The sequence below is a fragment of the Miniopterus schreibersii genome (genome assembly GCF_964146895.1).
Source record: "Miniopterus schreibersii genome assembly, chromosome: 15".
Classification (NCBI taxonomy): Eukaryota; Metazoa; Chordata; class Mammalia; order Chiroptera; family Miniopteridae; genus Miniopterus; species Miniopterus schreibersii.
This window is the reverse complement of record NC_138115.1, coordinates 35,637,943-35,662,703: the sequence shown is the minus strand read 5'-3', so window position 1 is coordinate 35,662,703 and position 24,761 is coordinate 35,637,943. Positions and strand designations below refer to the sequence as shown.

The window sequence follows — 24,761 nt, the reverse complement described above, 5'->3', positions numbered from 1 at the left end:
CACATCAAGATAAAGTCTAGCGGTGCCTGCAGCCTGTAATATTAGCCATTTTTAAGAAGACTGGTATCAGTGAGACACCCTATCACCCTGGTGTGTGTTTTTTTTACATTCCCCAGTAGTCATGACAGCGAGGTTTTACCCTGAAACTATTATTCTCATAATGTTTCACAAGTTGTTTCTACTTCCCTTCCTTCGTCAACATGGTGTGATGGTGGGGAAAGCCGGGGAGCTGTTGTCTACCTTCATTTCCTTTATTTATTATTAACAGAGGTTCTTGGTCTACATTCCACCTAGAAATCAGCAGGTTTCAGAGCTCAGCAGGGCATATTCATTTCCGTCTCTCCGTGGTTTCTCTTCATCACTGTCAGACTCCACTCCTCCGCCTTCGGCTGTTGCCTCAGGATGCGGAGCTGAAGAGGGCTCCGCGGCTGCCTGTCTCCTTGCTACCTTAGTTTCTAAAGTAATACTCAAATAAGTGCATTCTCATTCTACTGTACATGCTCTCGCTTAAGTGTCCCCTGTTCGCAGTGACTGAGTTTTAGACAACAATATGTGTGGGAGGAAACTGATGACTAGGATCCTCCCAGCGCAAACCACCTCATGGAACACTCACAGCACGTAGGAGACTTGGACGGAGGAAGAAACTGAAGGTCAGGGAGGCTCCGGTGCCCGGTCTAGAGCACACAGAGCCAGGAAGGAATGAAGCGATGATTCAAACCCATCACTCATTCCAAGTTTGATTTCTGCCTTTACTATTCCGTAAGTATTTCCAAGTTCCACCCATTTCTTGGTAAGTCCTAAGTGCTCATAGTATTTTTATTCTACTTTCTAAAACACTGTAACATCTCCCACGCTATTTCACAGTTAATTCTCCTTGATGAAACAATTTTTCCTCTGTTAAAAGTGGCAAATACTTTCAAGGGTTCAGCACTGACAAACATTCAGCATTGTTAATCATCCACAGATGGGGTTAAAAGATACGTATTTTTGAGAGATGTATTATCTCAACTCTTATTTTAAACAATGATTACAACAATTTAGGAGTTATCATTAATGTAAAATTCTGAAATGGAGGTGTAGTAATGAAGATATGATTTAAAAATTGATTTTGATGAAATCTGTAATCCCTTTAAAAGTCAATATAATTAAGACAAAATATAACACAACCTGTATATACTGTAAAAGGGGGGAGGAGAGGGAAAATAGGTATTTCTCTTGAAATCAGGCCAGTGATCAGGAAGGGAAGCTTATCTTAAACCATACCCATTCCAACATGTCATCTATTGCAGAAAATAACCTGGGGACAAGGCTACCAAAAACACTCTGTTCTTTAAATCAGAAACACATAATACCCCATGAAGCAAGCTTGCTGTACCTACAAAATCTATAGGGAAGGGTATAGAAAGGTGAATAGAGTGGATAATCTAAGTCACTTTCTTACTTTAATGAAACAAATGTAGGTTATTCTATTTTGAATTGCCCACATTTAAGACTTTTTTAAGGCAACTTTATTATATTGTAGTTCATAAGCAATAAAAATAAACTCCTACTTTAGGAAAAAAACTTGCACTCCACGAATATTTGTGGAGTTTGATGCCCACCAACAGGGAAATAGGGAAATTACGGTACATCAACTCAATGGACTGTAACGTAACCAGTAAAATGTGTGATACGATGTTAAGTGTGAATACAGAAAGGATGCAAATTCTGTATTTTCTTTAATTCTAACTAATGTAAAATATTTACTTAAAGAAGCAAAGACTGGAAGACAATATATATAATGATATTAGTTCTGCCCTGGTGCCTGGACTAGGGCGATCTTCCCTTCTTTAAAAAAACTTTTTAACTCTATTATATTCAAGGTCATTGCTTTTTTAATCAGATCCTTGTACAATAATTACAGAGCTACAGTAGAGCTATCTAGATCAGCGATGTTCAATAGAAATACAATGCAAGCCACATACGCAATTTAAATTTTTCCAGTAGTCACATCAAGAGAGTAAAAAGAAACAGGTAAAATTAACATATTTTATTTAACCCAATATACCTAAAATATTATCATTTTAAGACGTAATCAATATAAAAAACTATTAATGAAATATTTTACTATCTTTTTTCGTACAATCTTAGAGATCTCAATTAATACTAGCCACATGTTTCAAATGTTCAATCACATGTGGCTAGCAACTATCATATTGGATAGTACAGATCTAGATGATTTGTATACCTCACTCCCCAAAACATCATGATATGAATGAAACTAGGAGTCTGGAGAGTTAAATTATAGAGACATTCTCTCTGAATTGATGAAGTCACCATGATAACTGGACAACCCCTGCTTGCGGAGACAAGTAGCAATTTTATGTCTGCAGTGCGCTCTATGGGGCCCAAAGGAAAAGAACTGGCCACCTGATTACCTTGTGTAGTTCTCTTTGTATCCAGAAATATCATCATTGGGAGATCGCAGTCTTCGTTGAGATGGTGCCTCCAGATGCCAATAGTTGATGCGGTTCAGGAACATTTTTGCCAATTCCACTATTGTCTGCCTTTCTTTGGATGGCAGGTGACTGAATTTGTACTGTACAAAGTTATTCACGCCCTTAAAAGGAAGGCAGGCAATTTATTCATGTAGCTATGCAATCACACTAATTCTGAACACCCACAGAGTCAGCACCATGGGTGGTACCTTAACAAAAGAACACATTTCTCTAGTCACAAAAATCTCTTCCTTTTCCCTATTAGAAAACAGGAATGCCCAGAGGGAATCGCGCTGCAGATCACAGAGAATGAAAAGTGACAAGGCAGAGAGGCTGTGAGTTGCAATTCTATGCCTGCTGCAACCCTGACAGGTTAAAGAGAAAATCAAAATCACAGACTGAAAAGGTCAAAAACCCTTCAACAATAAAATAGGACTATTTTGCAGAATAATTCTTGCTGTACTATCAACACAGTCGCTCACATATAATATGTGATGATCTTGGATAGATATTATGTTTTTACATTAGCAAAATCTTATTATACTAGGACACCTTCCATGGATCTTAAACTCCACTAGAATTTAAACTCTTACCATCACTCTCAGTTTCAGCAAGCTTACCCCTCTGCCAAAAAATCTTATTCAAAGTTATGAGCTTCTAAAATAATCTGTGGATTAATTTAATCTTCCTGCACAACACTTCCATCTAATCTAATTTCAAATAAAAGAATTCTTACTGAATAGAGTTTGGAGACAACATTCCTTCTACTGAAAACTGTTGATAAAAATTCATTTATTGGTAAGGACTCCGATATCGCATCTTCTGTAATCATCATCAAGAAATTCAGTCAACAGGATGAGATTTAGTCAGCCGAACAATGACAGGCCAAAAAAGGGATGCTGATGAAAGATACTGACAACACCTAACACAAAAGGTCTATACATGTCAACAGATTCCCCAAGTAAATCGACTTCCTTCCAGGAATCATAATGTAGCAGGAAGTCAATATCTGGACATAAAAATCTCATCTCTTTTTTGCGTTTTTTTGCTGGGCTTACAATGTTTTCCACATTGCTACTGAACCCCTTACTTCAATAGGCTTTTTCAGACAGTGCCAAACAAAAGGACAAAGACTTAATTTTTAAACATCAACAGCAAGAAAAAGCACATTTCATGTGTTTTTATGAACAACATGTTCTACTTGATTTTTTTCTTCCCCAAGCACACAGTGAATTCTGAGTACACAGCAACCCTAAAAGACAAAAACTAGATCGTTTATTAAATTAAGCATTCGCTTCTGAGCTAAAGGGTCCAAGATAGTTTCTACGGAACTGGTGAACATCTCTAAGCCAGGTACCAAGGACAGAAAAAAGACACGAAAGGAAGGTGAAAGGTCTGTTCAACAGAAAGAAAGGGATGCTTTTTTCTTTTTACCTGTTCAATACTAGGTTTTTCAAATGGGGGTTTCTTCTCCAAAGAGCCTTCAACCACAGGTTTCCCTCTCTGTAAAATGGACTTTCTCAAGAGCTGCAAAGAAATCATTTTACAGAATCAATCAAAGTGCCCCCCTCACACACACACACGCACGCACGCACACACACACGTAAATAAATCCTTAAATCAATAAAATGGGTAACTACCAGGTAACCCAAGCTTGCCTTCACACCAATGACCAGAGCAATCAGGAACTGGATGCCTTTCACGTTCTGGGCAGACTAGAGCACCCAGCAGTGGCCACCAGACACCTCTGTCCACTCGTTTCCCCTCTCCCCATTCTGTTTCCGGCTTTCCACTGACCCAGAAGCCTGTGTACACCGTGCAAACTTTGCACATGCCCATCGAGAACACTGCAGGTGGGCTGACACCCTGGAGGGTCTTGCCTAAGCCCCTGAAAGGCAGAAGCCCATTTTGCACAAATGAGGTGGGGGTGGGGTGGGGTTGTCTGCAGCAGCTGTATGTCATAGGCATAATCTATGGGGCCCAGGCTCTCTGGGAAGGAATTCTGCAGGGCTCTCAACTGGCAATTTGCACTGTTGCGGTCTTTTTTCATTTCCTCTCCATCCACAGAATGCAGGCCAAGTGTTCTGGCATCTCAATACCCACAAAACAAAACACTGCTCTTAATCCCTGCCACTGGAATTTCAAGCCCTCAAAGAGCAAATAGTAGAGAGAAAAGGGAACAGAGCAACTAATCAAAACCTAATTTGAAAATAAATTTAATATTGAAATTCTTTACCTTCCACCTTTGCTTGAATCCTGTGTAATCTTTACATATGGGCTGGTCATGATACATAGCCCTGCATTTATTTAAGTTACTTTTTCCCTCCTTTCTCCACTTACTGCCTTTTCAAAAGAAACAAAACAAGGCAACCATTCTCCCAGGAGTTAATGAAAATGAACAATCCCCTAAGGTTGAAGGTCACCATGTGTCCCCACTGGATGTGTGCCACAAGGGCCTCAGTTCTCCCTGGGCGGTGCCACGTAAATTATTAGTGTAGGGTATTTGTGGATCCTGACAGATGTATTATGCCCATCTTTCAAAAACAAATGTGTAGTAAGTCACCGTATGTGATTCTAAGGATAAATAAAAATTGATAATGAAATTTAAATACAAATAATGCTGGTTGCCCATATTTTTTGGCCAGTGAAAATAAGACCATTTAGAAACTTGGCCCATTGGGGGTTTCAATTGGGAGATAAACTGATGGATTGGGGAGATGTTGAATCTCATTTTCTACAAAAGAATGAAGCTGGGATAAATGGGCATATAAACAAAATTTAATAATAGCAGCAAGCATTTGCATCCTTAATTTTTCCAGGCATTCTTTGCAGTTCTTCGTATATACTGTATAATTTAATAGTTATAACAATCCTTTGATATAGGTGCTATTATTATTATTTTACAGATATTGAGGAAATGGAAGGAAAATTACTTGCCCAAGGTCACATTGGATTAAGTGATGGAGCTGGATTTAAACCCAGGTAGTGGGGCTCCAGAGCCTCATGCACAAGCACTAGGATATACTAAGCTGTAGAAAGCAGCTTTTCACTGAGTTTATTTTCAACATCTAAGACTGAAGATTTTCTAATGCTACTAAAATACATAATACATTTTAATTTAATTATTGAGACATATGAGATCCAGGAAATGCCCTTCAAAAGCTAAGAGAGGATGATTTAGGACTTACTTGCCCAAAGAATGATTGTGGGGGGAGGGAAGGGGAAGAACGCTGAATATTTTGGGTTTTGTTCCCCAAGCAAATGTATTTGTACTGTAAGAGACGAGGGAGGTAAGACAGAGAGAAAATGTACCTCCAAGCAGAGCAGGGCTTTCTGGCCTCCTTGGTTGGTTACAGACAGAATCAAGAGGAGGCTGGCAGGATGGAAACCTTGACACCACCTTCACTTCCAACAGGGCAGCAGGCACTGCCAGGGAGCTTAGCTCCAAGACAAATAATAGCTGCGGTCATGCAGGCGCTTTCCTTCAACTAGGATCTTTTTCCAAAGAAGCTCTAAACAGTATGAACCTGCCAGGGGTTCAATATGATGACTCAGGCCTCACAGCCGTGTCAACAACTTGTCACCTGGAGTAGCCTAGTGCCTGCTAATGGCTGTGGGGAATTCAGTTATGCATTCATATATTTTATTTCTGTCTCTCTTTCTTCCTCTCTTTCTCTCTCCCCCCATCTCCCTCCCTCTCTCCTTCTCGCTTTCTCCCCTCCATTAATCTTTTTAGTTAATATTCCCACATGGCCCCAAAATTTAAAAATATAATTCCCCCTCCTACTCCTATCCCCTATCTACCCCAAACACCCCATTAGTTAATAAAAAGGGAGAAGGGAAATGATGTATCAAGTAAATTCAGACCAAAAAAAAGAGCCATAAGAATTGGGCACAAAAGTTTCACCAAGATTCCTAGCAGCCAAATCAAGAGAGGAAACTCAGTGCTCATGAGAAGGGGCAAACCTTTCCTAGCTGTAAGCTCTGAGTGGAGTGTTCTGCTTTTTGTTTTTTTGTTTTTAAAGATCCTTATAAAGGTTACACACTACAACATAATTAACAGTACCTTCAAAAACGGGTGTGTGTTTTTTTAAATTATTCCTTCTGTCAGCCTTCTTTCTGAATCTATTTTGGGCAACCTGAAGTTTTTCTATCCGTTCCCACCACCAGTTTCCCTCCCACATCTGTCAGTCCCGACTGCAGTCTGAAGCTTCGGGAGACATTTATCTGTGGAGAGGAAAGGACATGACCCAAGGGAGCTGAGGCAGAGCCATGAAGGGGCAGCTTTCGGGAATGATAGTGATAATCAGTGGCTGGTGTCAACAAGACACAGAGAGCAGCGGCAGGACGCCAAAACTAATTTGGAAATTCTTCATTGCTCCCCTAGAAGCCTAAGAGTCGAGGCCCTCAGGCCGCCCTCTGACCCCATCTGCCCCAGCCTCCCTTGCTCAGGGCTCCACACGCTGGCCCCCCTGCTGTTCCCACATCTCATCAGGCTCACTTGGTGCAGAGCTGTTCCTCCCGCGGCCTAGAAGGCTCTTCCCCGAGCCTCTTTCAGGGATGGCTCCTATCATCCCATCTGCCATCTCAGAGAGGCCTTTCCCAACTGCCCTTCCTCACTGCCGTGTCCCCCCACCCACTACTGTCCCTGCCATTCTGATTCCACTTATCCTACTTTGTTTCTCTTCACAGCACTTAGCACCGCCTGCAAATATATTATTTACCTGTTGGGTGTCTGCCTCTTCTACTGAAATGTAAACTCCACAAGGGCAAACTGCTTTGCCCACTGATCTATCCCTCATGCCTACGACTGCCACACACAGAGCAGGTGTGCAAGAAACATTCATCGGATGGATGGATGGATTGGCGAGTGGAAAGAAATCCGTCAGCATCAGCGAACAAAGGGACTGAACTTTGCATACAGGTCTGAAGGCTCTCGAGCAGAGCCACGTGTGTCATGAAGGAGTGCACGCGTCAGCACACCCTGAGGGCACAACGTGTCTGGAGCTGAGAGCCTTCCCACCCACGGCCCGGTGTACAGAAACGAGGCAATTCCAACAAGGAGGGAAAGAAGAAAAGCCTCTTAACCCGTTAAAATCGCACCTTGAATAGGTAGAAATAAACCTGTTTGGTATCGGCATCTTCTTCTTTATGGACACAGGTAAAGAGATACTCCACATCCAACACTATCCCCAGGAGTCTGTTCATTTCTTCCTCTGACACATTCTCCAAGTGGGAAACGTGGGCAGCTTAAGACAAAGACCAAAGGAGCACATGTGAGTAGCTGGAAACTGCAGACATTCTTGACTTCAAAACGGAAGGTTCTCACTCAGGCACCTGCCAGGATATCAACCCATTAAGTTGGACGGTAAATAGAGGGTATTTCTGAACCCCTGTGAGATCTAAGTCTTCTCACAAAACTCTTATAATTAAGAGACGCCACCTTCTTGAGCTTTAGCCTCAACAAGAGAGCAGGCCTCCAACTGTCCATGAGGAAACCAGATTAACAGGGTTAAAATTAGAGGGGCCAGGGCCACCCAACTTAAATTCCTTTCTAATGCAGAAAAGTAAATGAAAGGCAGAGGGATGGGCCCAAGGTCATGGGCCTTCGCTGGTGAGTGTGCATGTATACACACCTACACATGCATGCGTGTGCCCCCTTATAGAGCATTTTTTAAACGTAAGAGGGAGGAAGGAAATGTTGGTGATCTGTCTGCCTTAGATGTTGCAGTAAATCTAATGATACATCTAAACTTGAAAATCCCAACACTATTATTACATTATCAAATAGGAAAGGAGTAACTGATAGTGTTTCTAAGAACATAATTTATGTCAGAGAAAGATTAAAAATACGTGTGTGTATAAACACAAAAATTAATATTCAAATCTATTAGTTTACACTTGGCTATACAATATGTGGCTCCCTCAGTTCCTAATAAAGGCCTGAAATTAGACTTGCTTTTAAGTAGTACGTTTGCCAGGTCACTGTTTTCTGAAAACTGCAAAATTTCCCTTGGGGTCAGTCTGAAGCCTTTGGGATACAGGCCTCATTCTGAAGACAAGTAGGTTGAGATTTTTATGTCAGTTATTTACAGAAATAATTTTATTGCAGACTATTTTTACCTTGCAACGTTTTCATCTGTTTCCAGTGATAAGCTATGAAAGTAAGCAGTCTACAATATAACATAATTTCCTTCAGATTCTCCACATTATGAAACACTCCAAGGTGCTAACATATAATGGGTTTAGCTCATGGAAAAACATGCCATGATTTACTGTTAAAACCAGTGGCTCACTTTTTTTTTAACCCACAAAACACTTCACCCAAATGAATTCTTAATCAGAATTTAAAAGAGTTGCTCTGAAACAGAAGGAAGCTCCTATTCTGAGAAGGCTGGGGGGTCAGGGGAAGAAGGGCATCCCCATTCCTTGTTGGGGCTCCATGGTATGAAAACCAGTTCCTCAGCCTTTTTCTTTTATGATTTTGACATTTAGTTGGAGGGATGTTTTAAATTAAAAAACAAACCTGCTAAAAGAGCTGGGAGAAAATACATTCTGTTATCTTCTGTTTATGTAAGAAAGACCTTTGCAAGCAAGACCTTAAAGATCTGCCAACCATAGATGTGACTTTCTAAAATATTTAAAATTCCTATACAACCAAACCAACCAACCAACCAAATACCGCAACAAAATCCAGGAGCACTTGCAGTGAATATGACAGACATAAAGCTCTTTCAAGGCAAAAAAACAAAAACCAAACAAAAAACCCCAACATCCTATAAAAGCAGGCAGAGGACATAAGCAGGCGGTGCACAAAAGAACAAATAAAAATTAGCCAGTAACATGAAAACAAACAATTCCAAGGGCATTCCAATCAATGCAGATCAAAACAGTGGGGGACTTGCATTCATTTTTTTGAAACATTGATTAAATTATTGAGAGTGATTCTCCACCGTAGGCAAGGGTGGGGAAAGGGTGTCCTCTCCCACTGATGATATAATGTCCATTGATGCAAACTTTACTGGGGGCGGGGGGGGGGGGGGGGGAGATAAGGGATAAACAGTAAGAGGGAAATTCTTTTGCTGGGCACACGTGCAATAGAAGCCAAGGTGGCGCACAGGGGCAGGTCCACGCACTAAGCACACGGGCAGGAGCGGAAGCCAGAAGAGGAAGCAGAACCTTACGGTGACCATCAAGGGGAATAGACTAGCCTGGGAAAATCTGGGAAAAGAATCAGATAGGAAAAGGGCACGAAACCCACAAGACCCAGGAAAGGGATTGGCTAGGGGAGGCACCAGCAGAGCCCTGGAAGAGGTGGGAAAGAGATTGGATAGTTTGAAAGAAAGCTTGCCCCTTCCCAAACCATGGAGAGATAATCGAAGTTTAACAAAGGCCTGAGGTGCGAGCGTCAAAGGTGGGCCAGAGGACAGAGGCTAAGCTAGACCCCTTAAGCTTTAGACGCCAATGCAGGGGTAATGCACAGCATCTCTGGGCCCGGCCTCCTCCTGGGCTTGGCGCAGCCCGAGGCTGGACTCCTCCTGCTGCGAGACAGAGCTAAGCCACCTGGTCGTGGATGAGGCAGTGGGGCAGCCTCTTCAGGGACATCTGTGCCCTGAGCCTTTCTACTTCCAATAAATCTTACCACTGTACCTCAGAGTCCCTGAAATTCTTTCTTAAGGACTTCGTAAGAATCCTATTTCCAGACCAGTGCGGCAGAACCGCCTTGGTCCCGGTCCACATCTGACAACAGCAGGTAAATATGGTCAAAGGATATACAGGGTGTTCTTCCTTATTATTCTCAGGACTTGTCTGCAAATTGGAAATTATTTCTAAATAAAACGTTTTTAAAAAAATCTTTCCTCTACCTGGAATTTGATAATCAAACGTAAACAACCCTGCTTTCATTTCAAAGAGTCTTTCAAGAGCCTGGTACAAAGCATCGCCATCATGACCCAAAGCACGGCCGACCCTTGACTCCTGGGTCGAGGCGGCTCCTGGTCGCGAGCGATGGGGGCGGGAAGGCGTGAGTCCGAGGCCTGGAGGCTTTGCTGTCTTTACGTCTCTCCAGGAGGGTGCTCCGTGGCACCCCTCAAGGCTGTGTCAGGCTTGCGATACCCAGGGTGCCACAGCGAACTGCCAAAGCCTGCTGCGAGGAATCGTGGCGCAGCTGCTGCCTTGCTGGGAACGGGGGGCACGGTCACCGTGCGCTGTGACCCTCACAAGCTCTGGCTCCATGTGTCGCTGGCCTGCACTTCTCGAGGACGGCCCGCCAGTTCTCACACGCCCCGCGGGGCCAACAGGCAGCAGCTGCGCGGGCAGCTACCGCGTCCCTGGCTCCTCTCACTGGGAAGGAAGCAAATGGCGTGGCATTCGCAGGATCTGGAAGCTGTTCAAATGCATTTTTGGTTCACGGCCATTTGAGGTCAAGGCGAAAAGAGGTAAAACAAATTCCTTCAACGAAACCTTCTGAATTCATGATGTGCAAAGGGCTTATAGTTTAAAAGCGGTTTCATCTTTTGTAATCTCAATTCTGGACTGGAGAAAAAGAGAAGTTTAAGCTGAAGAGCCCTTTAGGTGGGTTCGGTCCAGTAAAAATATAATGCAAGCCACATATGTCCATTTAAATATTCTAGTAGCCACTTTAAAAGAGTTAAAGAAACCAGGGAAATTAATTTTAATAATACATCTTATTTAACCTAATACATACCAGATTATTCATTTCAACATGTACTCAATATAAAAAATTATTAACATTTTACATTCTTTTGTCACACGACGTCTTTAAAACCTGTGTGTATTTAACATTTGCAACACATTTCCATTCAAGCTAACTACATTTCACATGCTCAGCAGCACACATGTCTAGTGACTACTGTGCTGGCCTGTGCAGGAACAGATGATTAACTACAAAAGCCTCTGCAAATAAAAGCAACCCGCCACCTTGTTCCTATTACTGAATTTAATGAATATTTATTGATGAAGGAATAAACCCAACTATGCCCAAGGAACTAAATACATTAGGAACTAGAGCAAAAGTCAGTCCTTAATCTCAATCCAGTATAGAAAACCAACAAGGGTATAGATAATTATAGTTACCTAAGAAGGTGCATTGCAATTGAGTCCCAAAAAGGTCTTTATTCTCACTACTGAGTTCTATAATAACAAAATCTTGAAGGTGAGTAGGGGCTCCCCTGGCATGAAAGGAAGGAAAGGCGTTGCAGGTGGTGTGGCAGAGGTGGGAGAGAGTGTAAAGAACCTTCAAAGAACATGGAACAGCCTACGGGACAAAATGCAACCAGGTGCCGGATAGAAGAGGCCCGAACAACCCAACATGCTCAGCTGAAGTTGAACTTCATTCTGAGAATAATGGGAACGTCAGGGGCGTTAAGCTGGAGAATGTGATCAGAGTAGATCACTACTTCCTTGGGAAGATGGGTGCACCAGAGTGGGGATGTACTCCCGGCAAGGGTGCAGATACAACCAAAGACTACAGAGAACATGCCCAAATTCGGGCAGTGCTAGAGAAAATCAACAGGACTTCATGACCACGGGAAGGTAGGGAAAAGTAACATATCAAGCAGGAAAAATATCCGTTTATTCCCTTCACTCCTGCTGTCCCAGGCTCACAGGTCTGGACAACTCTGAACCCCGTGCGTAAAAGGCAGCATTAGGAAAACAGAGGACAGCCAGCCAAGAGAAATACGCTGACTCAGGTGGCTGTGTCAGTGTGCTGGCTGAGCACCATGTCACTTGGCATCTGCCCAGTACATGTGTGAATGGGAACTAGGGGGTGACTGAGTGGCAGAGGTCTACGCAGATGTGGTAAGGCCAAAGAAAATGTATTGGGTCAAATGATTTGCCCATGCTCTAAATCTCTGAAATAGTCCACGAAAATAATACCGGTAGTTCCTTCATACTTCACACTGTTCAAGAAACAAGTTCTAGTGTAATTGTTAACGCTAGTTCTTTACTTTCCTTGGAAAGTTTCTACTGTAGATAAGCAGGTAAGCAGAGGTAGGTAACTGTGGTAATAAACAACTGCCACTTTCTACTACAGTAATGTTTAAAAATGTGTGTGTGTGTGTGTATAATATATATCTATGATATGTATTAAATATATATCAGAAAAAACTGATGGCATTGAAAAACAATTTAAAAAACTGCAAAAAAATTTATGACTAGTCAAATTTAACAATCCGTATGTTCTGGCACAGTTCAGAACAATGAACTCAAAAATGACAACAAACATTCCATTGTGTTTTGATCACAATGGTGTTTCCTCTTCTTCTGTCATAGAAGCAGGTTGCTATTTAAACAAGCAGGCTCAAAATCAGCATTTTTATTACTACTAACATACGGAGAAATGTCTGGGCCAACTGAAGTGCTTTGCTAGGACCCTTCGTCAAATTTTTATCAATAATTTTAATTGTCCCAATCCCAAAGATCAAATAATTTCAGAAAATGGACTAGAATATTCTAGGCCAGCACTATGTAATAGAAATATAATGTGAGCTATACACATTTAAGTTTAAACAACAGGTGAAATTAATTTTAATAACAAATGTTATTAACACAGTATCTCCAAAATATCATTTCAGCATGTAATCAATATTAATGAGATTTCTCACCTTTTTTTCCCTAATAATCTTTCAAAATCTCGCATGTAGCCCTGGGTGGGTGGCTCAGCTAGTTGGAGCATCATCTCATACACCAGAAAGTTGCAGGTTCGATTCCCCATCAGGGTACATACCTAGGCAGCAGGTTCGATCCCCCGTCAGGGCACATGCAAGAGGCAGCTGGTCGATGTTCCTACCCCCACCTTCCTCTCTCTCTAAAGTCAATTCAAGCATATCCTCGGGCGAGGGAGAAAAAAAATCTTGCATGTATGCTACACTTACAGCACATCTCAGATTGGAGTAGCTACATTTCAAGTGCTCATTAGCCCCATTTTTTGAGAGGCCATAATATTAGACAGTAGGTCTAGACTAACCATTTCATTCTGTGGATAAAGATACTGAACTGCAAAGAGGTTAAAGGACCTGGTAAACTGCCGAGCGAGGCCTAGAATTCTTACTTCCTAATCCCCAGTTGAATATTCTTTCCATTTGATCAGCCAGTCCTGTGTTTTATACCCAGGAGACACAGAAGAGTATCAAATTATGGCAGGCCAAGGATGCCTGCGATGGGAGCAACTGTCAAGAGACCACATGAAACCAGAGCTCACTGTCAAAAGAACATGTACGGCTGAGCCAAGAGATGCCCAACACCAAATCAACAGACTAGATGTCATCTCAATCGATGAGCCTGAATGTTTTGACAAGTCCAGCAACATTACACATTGACATATGTATATGATTACTGGTGAATAAATTAACCATGCTCAGTACAGTGACGGTGAAAACAGAACAGCATACACAACCTGAAAGGTATTTGCAATTAAGGCTTGCATGATGCTTTACAGAATTCCCTAGACCCCAACCTGTACTTTGCTGGTGATCACTAAGAAGTAATCTGCATGTAAGTGAAATAAGTCAGTCAGAGAAAGACAAATACCACATGATTTCGCCTATACCTGGAATCTAAAGGGCAATATAAACAAACAAACAAAACAGATACAGACTCATAGATACAGAGAACTGATGGTTGCCAGAGGAGGGGGTTTGAGAGCTGCATGAAACAGGTGAGGGATTGGGAAGGACAGATTGGTAGTTACAAAATAGTCACGGGGATGTAAAGTACAGCACAGAGAATATAGTCAATAATATTGTAATAACTAAGTATGGTGCCAGGTGAGTACTGGAAATACAAGGGAACACTTTGTAAAGTATATAAAAATTAATTAATTAAATAGCCATCTTTTAAAAAAAGGAGTAATCTACATGAATAAGGAAAGATGTCCAGAATTTGCTTAATATACTCTGGCAAAAAAATGCGGAAGGGGTGCCCGGACAATGTGGCTCAGTGGTTGAGCTTCGACCTAGGATCCAGGAGATGGAGGTTCAATTCCTGGTCAGGGCACATGCCCAGGTTGAGGGCTTGACCCCCAGTAGGGGGCGTGCAGGAGGCAGCCAATCAACGACTCTCATCATCGATGTTTCTATGTCTCTTTCCCTCTCCATTCCTCAATCTGAAATCAATAAAGACATTTAAAAAAAAAAGAGGAAGGGGAAATGGCAAATGTAAATAAGGTGATAGGTAGAAGGCAATTTATCAAACTATTCTTTCGACCTTACACATGTTTGAAACTTTCTATAATAAAAAGCTTTTTATGGGGGAGGAAGGAAGGGTCATCTCAGAATAAAGGGTTTTCTATAGCCTTGTTACTATTCTTTCAGCCTTTATATATATTTGAAACTTTCCATAATAAAAAGTTTTTAAAAGGGAAGGGGTGGGTGGGAGGAAGTATAATCTCAGAGAAAGGTTTTCTACAACTTTGATACTAAGATACTATGGCATTCTGGAAATAATCCCAAGAGTAGTTGAAAAGGTGTTGATATTTTAATTTTAAGAAAGCAGGCTGAAAAAGAACAGTGGGGGAAAGAGGGAGAAATGAAGAAAGGGGTAATATTTTGAAAGCATCTATAACCCCAAAACGCTCAGAAGATCATTGTCAGTAACTCAACATACATCCTTCCATATCTTTTCCTGTTTACATATATTAAAATGTCGTATTTTCTAAACTAATAAAATGAGATTATACTCATGATGCTGTTCTTGAGTCAATATCCACGCACTTGGGAATGACCGCCTTCCATGTAGCTCTCTGTGTGGGTGACACACTGAGAGACGGAGATGGGCACGTGACAGGCACTACACCAATCAGATGCTCTTCTCTGGGGATTTAAATCCTGAACCAGTATTCACAGGGATGGAAGCAGTTGGGACAGAATCACCCAGCAGCAATGTCCAAGGCAGTAGGCCCATAAATTCCTGCAGCTGAGATCCTCTACTAAAATCTGGTTTCCCTTTGTTCTCAGCTTCTGGGAGCTACAGGTACCCTTCTTATGAACACTGTTTTCTTACTTAAACTGCACAGAATTCATATCTGTTGTTTGAAGTGAAAGAAAAGCTCATAATTTACCAGGCATGGTTCTAAAATCTTCATGTTATCTTATTTAACCCTCACAACACTCCTATTTGATAGATACTATTATCAACTCCATTTTTGAACCCAGAAAACTGAGATTCAGGCAGATTAAACAAAATGCTCCAACTCACAGCTACTGGTTGTAGAGCCAGGATTTGAACTTGGGCTGGCTGATCCTATTAATTCCTAAATTATAAAACCTTCCATTAAGCTGCCTTATGACCTGCTTTTTTTGTTAAGAGTTTCTATGTGGGAAAATACATCTTCTTCTAATGGTTATATTAAATTTCACAACATAGATTTTCATAACTTAACCAATTATCTCCTACACTGGGAAGTTTAAGCTGTTTCCAGTTTTTAATATCATGAATAAGTCCATAATAACTGTCCTAACTGTCCCATAGGTTAATTTTAAGGCACATCTTAACTTATACTGTATGTAGGTTAAATTTCTGGCACAGATTTGCCAGGTAAAAGGGTATGTACCTTTTCCCCCCCATTCTATTATGTATTGTCAAATAAGGGTATTTGTTTTCAAAGCTTGTTAAGAAATATGAAAGGGAACAGAGCTGGCTTTTCTTTGTAAAAGGCTGTTTTTGCCTCTGGGTACTAATGTGTGTTTACATGCTCAGAATGGGGACAATTTGCTCAGCTAAGAAAAGAGACTAACAGAACCAAAAAGAAAAGAAAAAAGACTGTTTTTTTCTGTTAACTGATGTAGGATAATCGGATTTTCCCAATCAATACTAAATACAGTTCAAGCCCGGTATTTAAGGAGTTCCTGAGCCTCGCTTTTTATTGCATCATATTTTCTGCAGCAATTCTAAAGGACATTCACCAGGGATCAATTGTGAAAAGGGTGAGTGATAAGCAAAGTCGTTTCTGTAACTTCTGAGATCTTCCCTTTGCACTGGCCACTTCAAAAATCAGAGCTTATACTATTTTAGAAGCCAGTTAAATCAGCACAACGCTGTAATTATTAGTGTGTTTATTTCTTTTGTGAGATCTATGTTCGCAATTTCCTTTTTCAGAAGGTTACTCCAGTACAGTAAGTTCCTGGGAAGATCACTGTCAACTTTTTTTGCTCTGTAAGTATGGAGATACTCTCCAGCTGAGTACAAAATAAAACCTCAGACTCGGCCTAACGCCACGCTGACCTTGAAGGGCTGAGGCTGTAGCATTTGATATCAGCTGGAAGCTGGTGAGAAAGATGATGTCAGAAAGAAGCCACCTGCTTATAAATGGTCAGGTGGAAAATGCAACTTTAGTGAGAATATTCTGCCCAGCATGTCCTTGCAATAATGGACAGTAAACTGGACATAAAGATATTCTTTGGGACACTGGATAACTGAAGGCAGGAACGTTAAGTATAATCTTCCAAGATCCTTTATAAACTGGAATTTTAGTATCTGGGGAAATCTAATTACCCATTAACTTTTATCTACTCAAACGAAATACAGTTTAAAAATATATTTATCCTAAAACCAGTTACAGGACAAGAACATATTAGCAGAGTCCAGTTGAGTAACTCTGGCAGAGTCTATGATTATCTTGCAGGGACAGATAAAGTTGAAAGGGAAAACACAAGTAAACATTTACTGAACACAAGCCCTATGAAAAAAGAGCTACCAGATACAGGAAACTAAAGAATATAGAGAGAAAATGAAGCATTTCCAGAAAGTTCAGGGAAACAGGAAATAATAACAATAAGACAACAAATCAGTTGGTTGAGGTTTCAACCGAGGGGGCCAAAGACCCCCAGGCCCCCATCAGAATGAATCAGGACACGTTACACTTCACTGTATCTCGGGTGCCCGCGGTTCATCTTATCTGGCAATCCCCCAGCGGAGCACAGCTCGTGGGGAAGGGGGAAGAGCAGTGCAAACAGTGCAGGGATTGTCTCTCACGAAGCCCTCCCCACAAATCCATGAGACTAAAGAGACTCATTCTTTCGTTGTTGCCTCATACAGAGCATGTCTGGTTCACCCACGGATTTCATGTAAGTTAGAATTTTCTGGCAACAGTGAGTGACATCGGCTGAGTTTCCTGGAAGAGCTGGGAACTCACCTAGGGCATGGCTACAACTCCGGCAGGATTCGGTCAGACTGACAATCATTTGCTGCAGATCGGCTCTGGGGGGAGTGGGAGAAGGGTTGGGGTTTTTCCAGCCGTTGCATTTACAAGACTCCTCGGCCTAAGAGGAATAAAGAGAGAGACAAAAATTATGCAGCAGGCAGCAACAGACTGACTGTTCCACATGAGAATACATACTAGTATAGCCACCCTCCGTGCTCCTGACTTTATAATTTAACAAATGTGCACAAGAAACAAAGAGACAAGGCAAAGAGGGTGTCTGATTCAAGCATTTTGGTTTTTGTTATTTTGTTTGTTTTCAGCTGGCTGGAATCCGACTACTGCAGCTCAGACAGCAAACCCAGCCACTCTGGTACCACTACCCCAAGCAAATGTCCATGGAGTGGTCAGTTCCAAGGGAGTCCATCCAGAAAGCTTCCTAAAGCAACTCCTGAGGTGCCTGGAACACAGCTGGGGCCCAGGCCATGGGTGAGCCTTGCCGGCTCCAAGGCTCCAGCTGCAGGTCTGCCCCATGGACCAGAAGGGAACCCCGCAGAAATGAAGTTAGCAATCTTAGGGGCATGAAGAAGGACACACCCAGCTGAAGCCACACCTGCAGGCTCTTCCAAGTCCTTTGTAGGCTCCTAGCTTTAGAAATGGAAAGGGCCTCATCACGTAGTCTGGGATTCTACCTGTGTCTATGTCCCAGGTCACCTGTATAGAACACTATTATTTTAGCAACACTAGATAGAAATCTTCCTTAACTTTTTCCACAAGCTCTTCACACTTCCCTACCTTCTTAGAGAACAGTGAATGTCAGTTAGCCTCTTTGTGGTGACTTGGGTTATGAAGTGGAAGACAAGCATGGAAAGAGATTAATTCTTTTCAATTACTCTACCAAGCTACCACATTGCATACTTCCAGGGTCATAAGGATTGGGAGGCAAGCATGCTTGCATTGAATGACTCCAGCCACTTAACAATTCTTCTACCCATTCCCTGCTGTCCTTTACCACTCCATTGCTGCTCTCCCATTTATTTACTGCTTCAAATCTGCTGTGGCAGGGAAACCAGAAAATTGTTAGAATAACATGTAACATATGCTGATTCACTCTGGGTGAGAGCCTTCCATGAACACCGTCCAATATGGCAGCCACTAGCCACACATGGCTATTGAGCACTGAAATGTGGCTAGCCCAAATTGAAATATACTGTAGATGTAAAAATACATACCAGATTTAGAAAACTAGTGCAAAATTAAAATAAAATCTCTTATTAATATCCTTCACATTAATTACATGTTGAAACATGGGTATTTTAGATACATGGAGTTAAAACAAAAGATAACATAATTCATTTGACCTGTCTCTTTTTACTTTTTTAATGTGGCTACCGTAACATTTAAAATTACACATATGGTTCACATTATACTTCTACTGGACAGCACTGGCCTATAAAACAAATTGCATAGATTCTTGTGCTAGGGCTTTGTCTTAGATCTTTGTACCCTCAGAGGTCTTTTCTCCACCCTACCCCCTGCCATGGACCAGATGGCTGAAGTTAGCAGAAGTCTGATTTGTAGAAAATTACAGAATGGCTGCTGCCTTGATCTCATACAGAAAATTCTCCAAAACAGGGACAGTTTCCGAAGTGTGTGTGTATATATAGAAGAATAAGAGAAAAAGAATAAATAGTTGGCAAGGCAAGAAGGGTCACAATGGAAGAAGGAAAATCCTTTTCAGTGGGCCCTGGGAATCTGGCAAGCCCAACCTGATAGCTTTCCACATTTCATCACAATGACCAAGAAGGCAGGACCAAAAGAAGGCCCTTATGTCAGCAACCACAACAGCACAGCCTCCAGTGAGTAGATCAACTGACCCTCTTCTGTTTGGCCAGGAATCAGGCAGGGCCTGGCCCATTACCCTCATCGCTCTGTTACTAAGCTGAACAGGGCCCTGAAATTCTCTGCAATGAGCCATCTACCTCTTCTGAGACTGGAAAGATCTCAGAGGCCATGTTCTTTAGGAAGGCGCTCATGAGAACTCGCACCCACGAAAGCATCCCTACAGTCTTTGCAGAAATAGAGGAAACCAACCCCATTGTGGACTACTCCCTTTCCTAATAGTGGAATAACTACTTCAAGGGCCTCCCAAAGCCTCCAGCTTTTCTGAGCAGTTTGTTTGATCTGACTGCCCTTTCACAAAAGGCCTTTGGGTAGAGAAAGAAAAATGATGACAAAACAGTCCCAACAAATCAATTAAGTACAGCAGGCCAAACCTCAAAGGAAAAAACTGTAACAGCCAGAACCTTAGAGTTTGGAGAACAGCATTCTAAGCCAAAGAACTACTATGCACATTGAGTTATTCATTCAGCAGTACATACTGAGGGCCTACTATGTGCCAGGTACCGTTGCTAGGTATGTAAGGAAACAATGACCTTGCCCTTGTGGAGATGACATTGGGGTGCCAAGAGGTGAGACAACAGGCAACACAAATAAGTAAATTATACAGTATGTTAGAAAGTGATGGTGCTATGAAATGAAAAATGAAAAGACGAGTTAAGGAGAACTGGTGGAAGAGAGAGACTGCAATTATCACTGGGCCTTTTCAGGAAGGTGGCATAAAAGCCAAGACTTGATGCCATTAGATATCTGGAGGAAGAGCATTCCAGGCAGAGGGAACAGCCAATGCAAAGGCAAGAGAGAGTCTGGCTTGCTCCAAGAGCAAAGACCAGCGTAGCTAGAGCACAGTAAGTAAAGCAACGAGTTGTAGATGGCAATGTAATTTGGGAGTGGAAACAATCCTATAAGGCCGAGGTCATAGGCAATCAGAAGGACTTCAGCTTGGTTGCTCGATCTGTTCTCTCCTTAAACAGATCTTCCAGGTATGAAACAGGGACAGGGACAGAACCCAAGGGCATGAGGCAGATGTCTCCAAACTCATTTCTTTCTCTTTCACTTTCTCTTTCGGTCATTAGGGTAAAGCATCCCCACTTTCTTCTTTTCACTAAATATGTAGTCATTGGCCCTGGCCGGTGTGGCTCAGTTGGTTGAGAGTCATCCCATGTACCAAAGGGTTGCCGGTTAGGTTCCTGGTCAGGGCACATGCCCGGGCTGCGGGCTTGATCCCCAGGAGAGGGTGTGCAGGAGGCAGCCGATCGATGTTACTCTCTCATTGACGTTTCTCTCTCTCTCTCTCCCTCTCCCTTCCTCTCTAAAATCAAAAACATATTTAAAAGAAAAGATAATGTTAAGTTACATGTGGCTTACATCATATTTCTATTGGACACGGATGTACTAGAATTTAAAAGGAATCCACTGCCCAAACCCAAGTCTTCACTATGAACAAGAACAGGTTAGATATAAAATAGTCCCAACAGTTCCTAAGTGGTTCTAAGTGGTTAAGCTATACTCCATTGAGATAGCTGAAGGCGCCTGGGGCTTTACTCACTTTGTCTTAGAATGTTTTTGGACAGGATATGAAAAGTACTTTCTACAATGTGTACATATATCATGGGACAATTTGAAACCTAAGCGCACAAAATTTTTAATACATGTGGGACTTATTGCCCAATTTACTTAAAGAGGACACCCTAAGTCCTTTAAAAAGCATTCAAACATTATCCTTTGACTGCCAGCAAAGCATTTTCTGCCAAATGTTCCAAGTTGCTGCCACCATGCCCTCTGCCTTGGCCTTCATATCTCCCTTCCACATGTTCAGGCCCAGCCACTGTTCTTTGAGATAAGAGGTCTCCCTTCAAAACACCTTTCCCATGTCTCTCCTTAATTAGGCAAGACAGCTGCTGTCTCAAGGAACTCCAAGGGGAATGGCCTTGCAGCGTTAACGAAGCGCCAGCTGAAGGACAGCCTTTTAGGGAGTGTGCTGCCAAGTCAATTACCGCAGCAGCTAGCAACCCAGGCACAAGGAGGGGCCGGGCTGCCCAGATGACTGCACCTCCCCCAAGAGCAAGTCTCTGTAGACATGGCAGAACCACGGAAGAAAAGGCCACCGTATTGCCTTGGATGGGGCTAGGATTAAAATGTTTCTACCACAATAGGACCCAGAGCTAGAGGTCAAGAGAATGCAAAAGACTTTGTCATAGGATTCAGGAGCCAGGATGGATGGTGAAAAGGCAGCTAACCTGGGTAAACAAGTGATCATGACCCAGATGACAGACAAGGGAGTAGGGCGCCCGCAGTTCACGCAGTGTGGATGAGTAAGATGGGTGTGAAGGTATTTGGGTAACATCCAGAACAAAAGAAACACAGCCAAGCTGTCTAGCAAGTGCTTAAAATACTGGGAAGTCATTCTTTACTAGAATGCTTAAATCGGTCACAGGGATGTCCACCGCAAGAGCACACAGACAAGAAATTTATGGCGTAAAACTGTGAATCCAACACTTAGTGAGCACCTAAAATGAGAAAAGCACTTGAATATTTGTGTGGGAAAGGTATTAATTATTCCCATAATTCAGAAGAGCTAAGATTCTGAGGAACTAAGATGTTAAGAGACCAGGCCGAGCTTATTCAGTCCACTCTGCAGAAGAACTGAGCCAAGGCAGATAACTGGTCCTGAGGTCGCGTGTGGTCCTCACTCCGTTACTACCCCCCTGCTCCAGGCTGAACAACGGACCCATATTTAAAAGTCAAGGACCAAAAAAATAGTGAGATACAACTTCACACCCACGAGGACAGCTACAACCAGAAGAGCAGATAATAACAAATGTTGTCCAGGATGCAGAGGAAGGGGAATCCCCCCATACATTGTTGGAGGGGACGTAAAATGGTGCAGCCACTTTAGAAACCAGTCTGGAAGTTTCTCACAAAGTTATGCATAGACCAGTGAAACCGAATAGAGAGCTCCAAAATAAACCCTCACATATACGATTGAATTATTTTCAACAAGGGTTCCAAGACCATTCAACAGGGAAAGGGGGAGGATTTTCAACAAATAATGCTAAATAAACTGGATAGTCACAGGCAAAAGAATGCAGCTGCTGGACCCTTACCTTACGCTCGATACACAGATTAACTCCAACTGGATCAAAGCCCTAAACATAAAACCTAAAACTATAAAACTCTTAGCAGAAAAACTAGGGGGAAAGTTTCATGACATCGGTTTTGGTAATCTTGGTATACAACGCCAGAAGCACAGGCCACAAAAGAAAATAGTAGATAAACTAAACAATCAAAAATAAAAGCTTGTGTGCGTCAAAGAATACAATCAACAGAGTGAAAAAGCGACCCACAGAATGAGAGAGAATATTTACAAATCAAATGTCTGATAAGGGGTTAAGATCCAGAATATATAAAGAACTCCTATAACTTTACAACAACAACAAAAACATCCCAGTAAAAAAAAAGAAATAGGCAAAGAACAACAAATAGATATTTTTCCAAAGATACACAAATGACCAATAGGCACATGAAAAGATGTTCAATATCACTAATTATTAGAAAATGCAAATCAAAACCACAATGAGATACATGACGCCTCACACCAATTAAGATGGCTATTATCAAAAACACAGAAAAACAAGTGTTGGCGAGCACTGGAGAAATTGGAACTCTTAGGCACGCTTGGTGGGGATGCAGAATGGTGTAGCCACTGTGGAAAATAGTATGGAGGTTCCTCAAAAAATTAAGAATAGAGTTACCATATGACCCAGCAATTCCACTTCTGGGTGTATACCCAAAAGAACTGAAAACAGGAACTTGAAGAGTATTTATACACCAATGTACAACAGCCAAAAGGTAGAAGTAACCCAAGTATCCACTGACAGAGGAATGGATCAACACAATGCAGTACATGCATGAACAGAATATTATTCAGCCTTAAAAAGAAAGGAAATTCCGGCACATGCTATGACATAGGTGAACCTTGAGGACATTACGCTAAGTGAAATAAGTCACAAAAGGAAAAATACTGTATGATTCCATTTATATAAACTACCAAGAGTAGTCAAATCACAGAGAAAAAAAGTAGAATAGTGGCTGCCAGGAAGAGAGGCGGGAAAGAAATGGGGAGTTATTGTTGAATGAGTATTGAGTTGAGTTTTGCAAGATGAAAACAGTTCTGTGGATAGATGGTGGTAAAGGCCACACGACAATGTGAATTACTTAATGCCACTGAACTTTACAGTTAAAATTAGTTAAGATGGCTAATTGTTCAATTTTATATGATGTGTATTCTACAACTAAAAAAAAAAAAAGTTTTTTAATGTTAAACATAAATTTACCACATGATCCAGCAAACCTACTCCTAGTATCTAACCCAAGAGAAATGAAAACACACACCCACACAAAGACTGCACACAGATGTCAACAGCAACATCATTCATATTAGCAAAACAGTGGAAAGAACCCAAAAGTCCATCAACTGGTGAATGCATTAACAAAATGTGGCATATCCATATATTAGAACATTACCCGGCAATAAAAAAGAATGAAATGCTGATGATACATGCTCAACGTGGATGAACCTCAAAAACATTATGCTAAGTATAAGAAGCTGGTCACAAAAGACCACATATTCCAGAATTCCATTTATATGAATGTCCAGAAAAGGCCAATTTATAGAGACAGAAAGTAGATGAGTTGAATGGGGGTGGGGGTACAAATGGAGCTGACCACGAATGGATGCAAGGATATTTTTAGGGTGATAGATACCTTCTAAATTTGGATTATGATAATTATACAACCCAGTCAACTTCCTAAAAACCACTGAATTGTACACTTAAAACCAGAGAATTTTATGGCATACAAATTATACCTTAATACAGTTGTTTTTTAAATATATTTTTATTGCTTTCAGAGAGAAGGGAGAGAGAGAGAGAAACATCCATGATAAGAGAGTCATTGATCAGTGGCCTCCTGCACGTCCCCCACTGGGGCTTGAACCCGCAACCCAGGCACATGCCCTGACCGGGAATCGAACCGAGATCTCCAGGTTCAGAGGTCTACGTTCAACCTCTGAGCCACGATGGCGGCGCTAAAGTTGTTTTTTAAAAAGACAAGAACTGCAAGCAACTTAATCATCACTTCAAACACGGGTCTTCAGCAACGTAGCCCAAAGGGCATCCTCACAAGTTAAAGAGCTTACTAAACATTTGAAAAAAAGAAAAAAA

General features: G+C 41.7%; 1 protein-coding gene across 1 annotated transcript in view; it reads right to left on the bottom strand.

The window, feature by feature from the left end:
• The window catches only part of KAT2B (lysine acetyltransferase 2B), a 73,340-nt gene that overhangs the window by 33,233 nt on the left and 15,346 nt on the right, over positions 1 to 24,761 (bottom strand). The window contains exons 2-5 of the mRNA XM_081160207.1: positions 17,632 to 17,758; positions 7,581 to 7,726; positions 3,912 to 4,004; positions 2,418 to 2,599 (exon numbers count right to left, since the gene is read on the bottom strand). Coding sequence (XP_081016333.1) covers positions 2,418 to 2,599; positions 3,912 to 4,004; positions 7,581 to 7,726; positions 17,632 to 17,758 — 548 coding nt within the window. The remainder of the gene's footprint in view (positions 1 to 2,417; positions 2,600 to 3,911; positions 4,005 to 7,580; positions 7,727 to 17,631; positions 17,759 to 24,761) is intronic.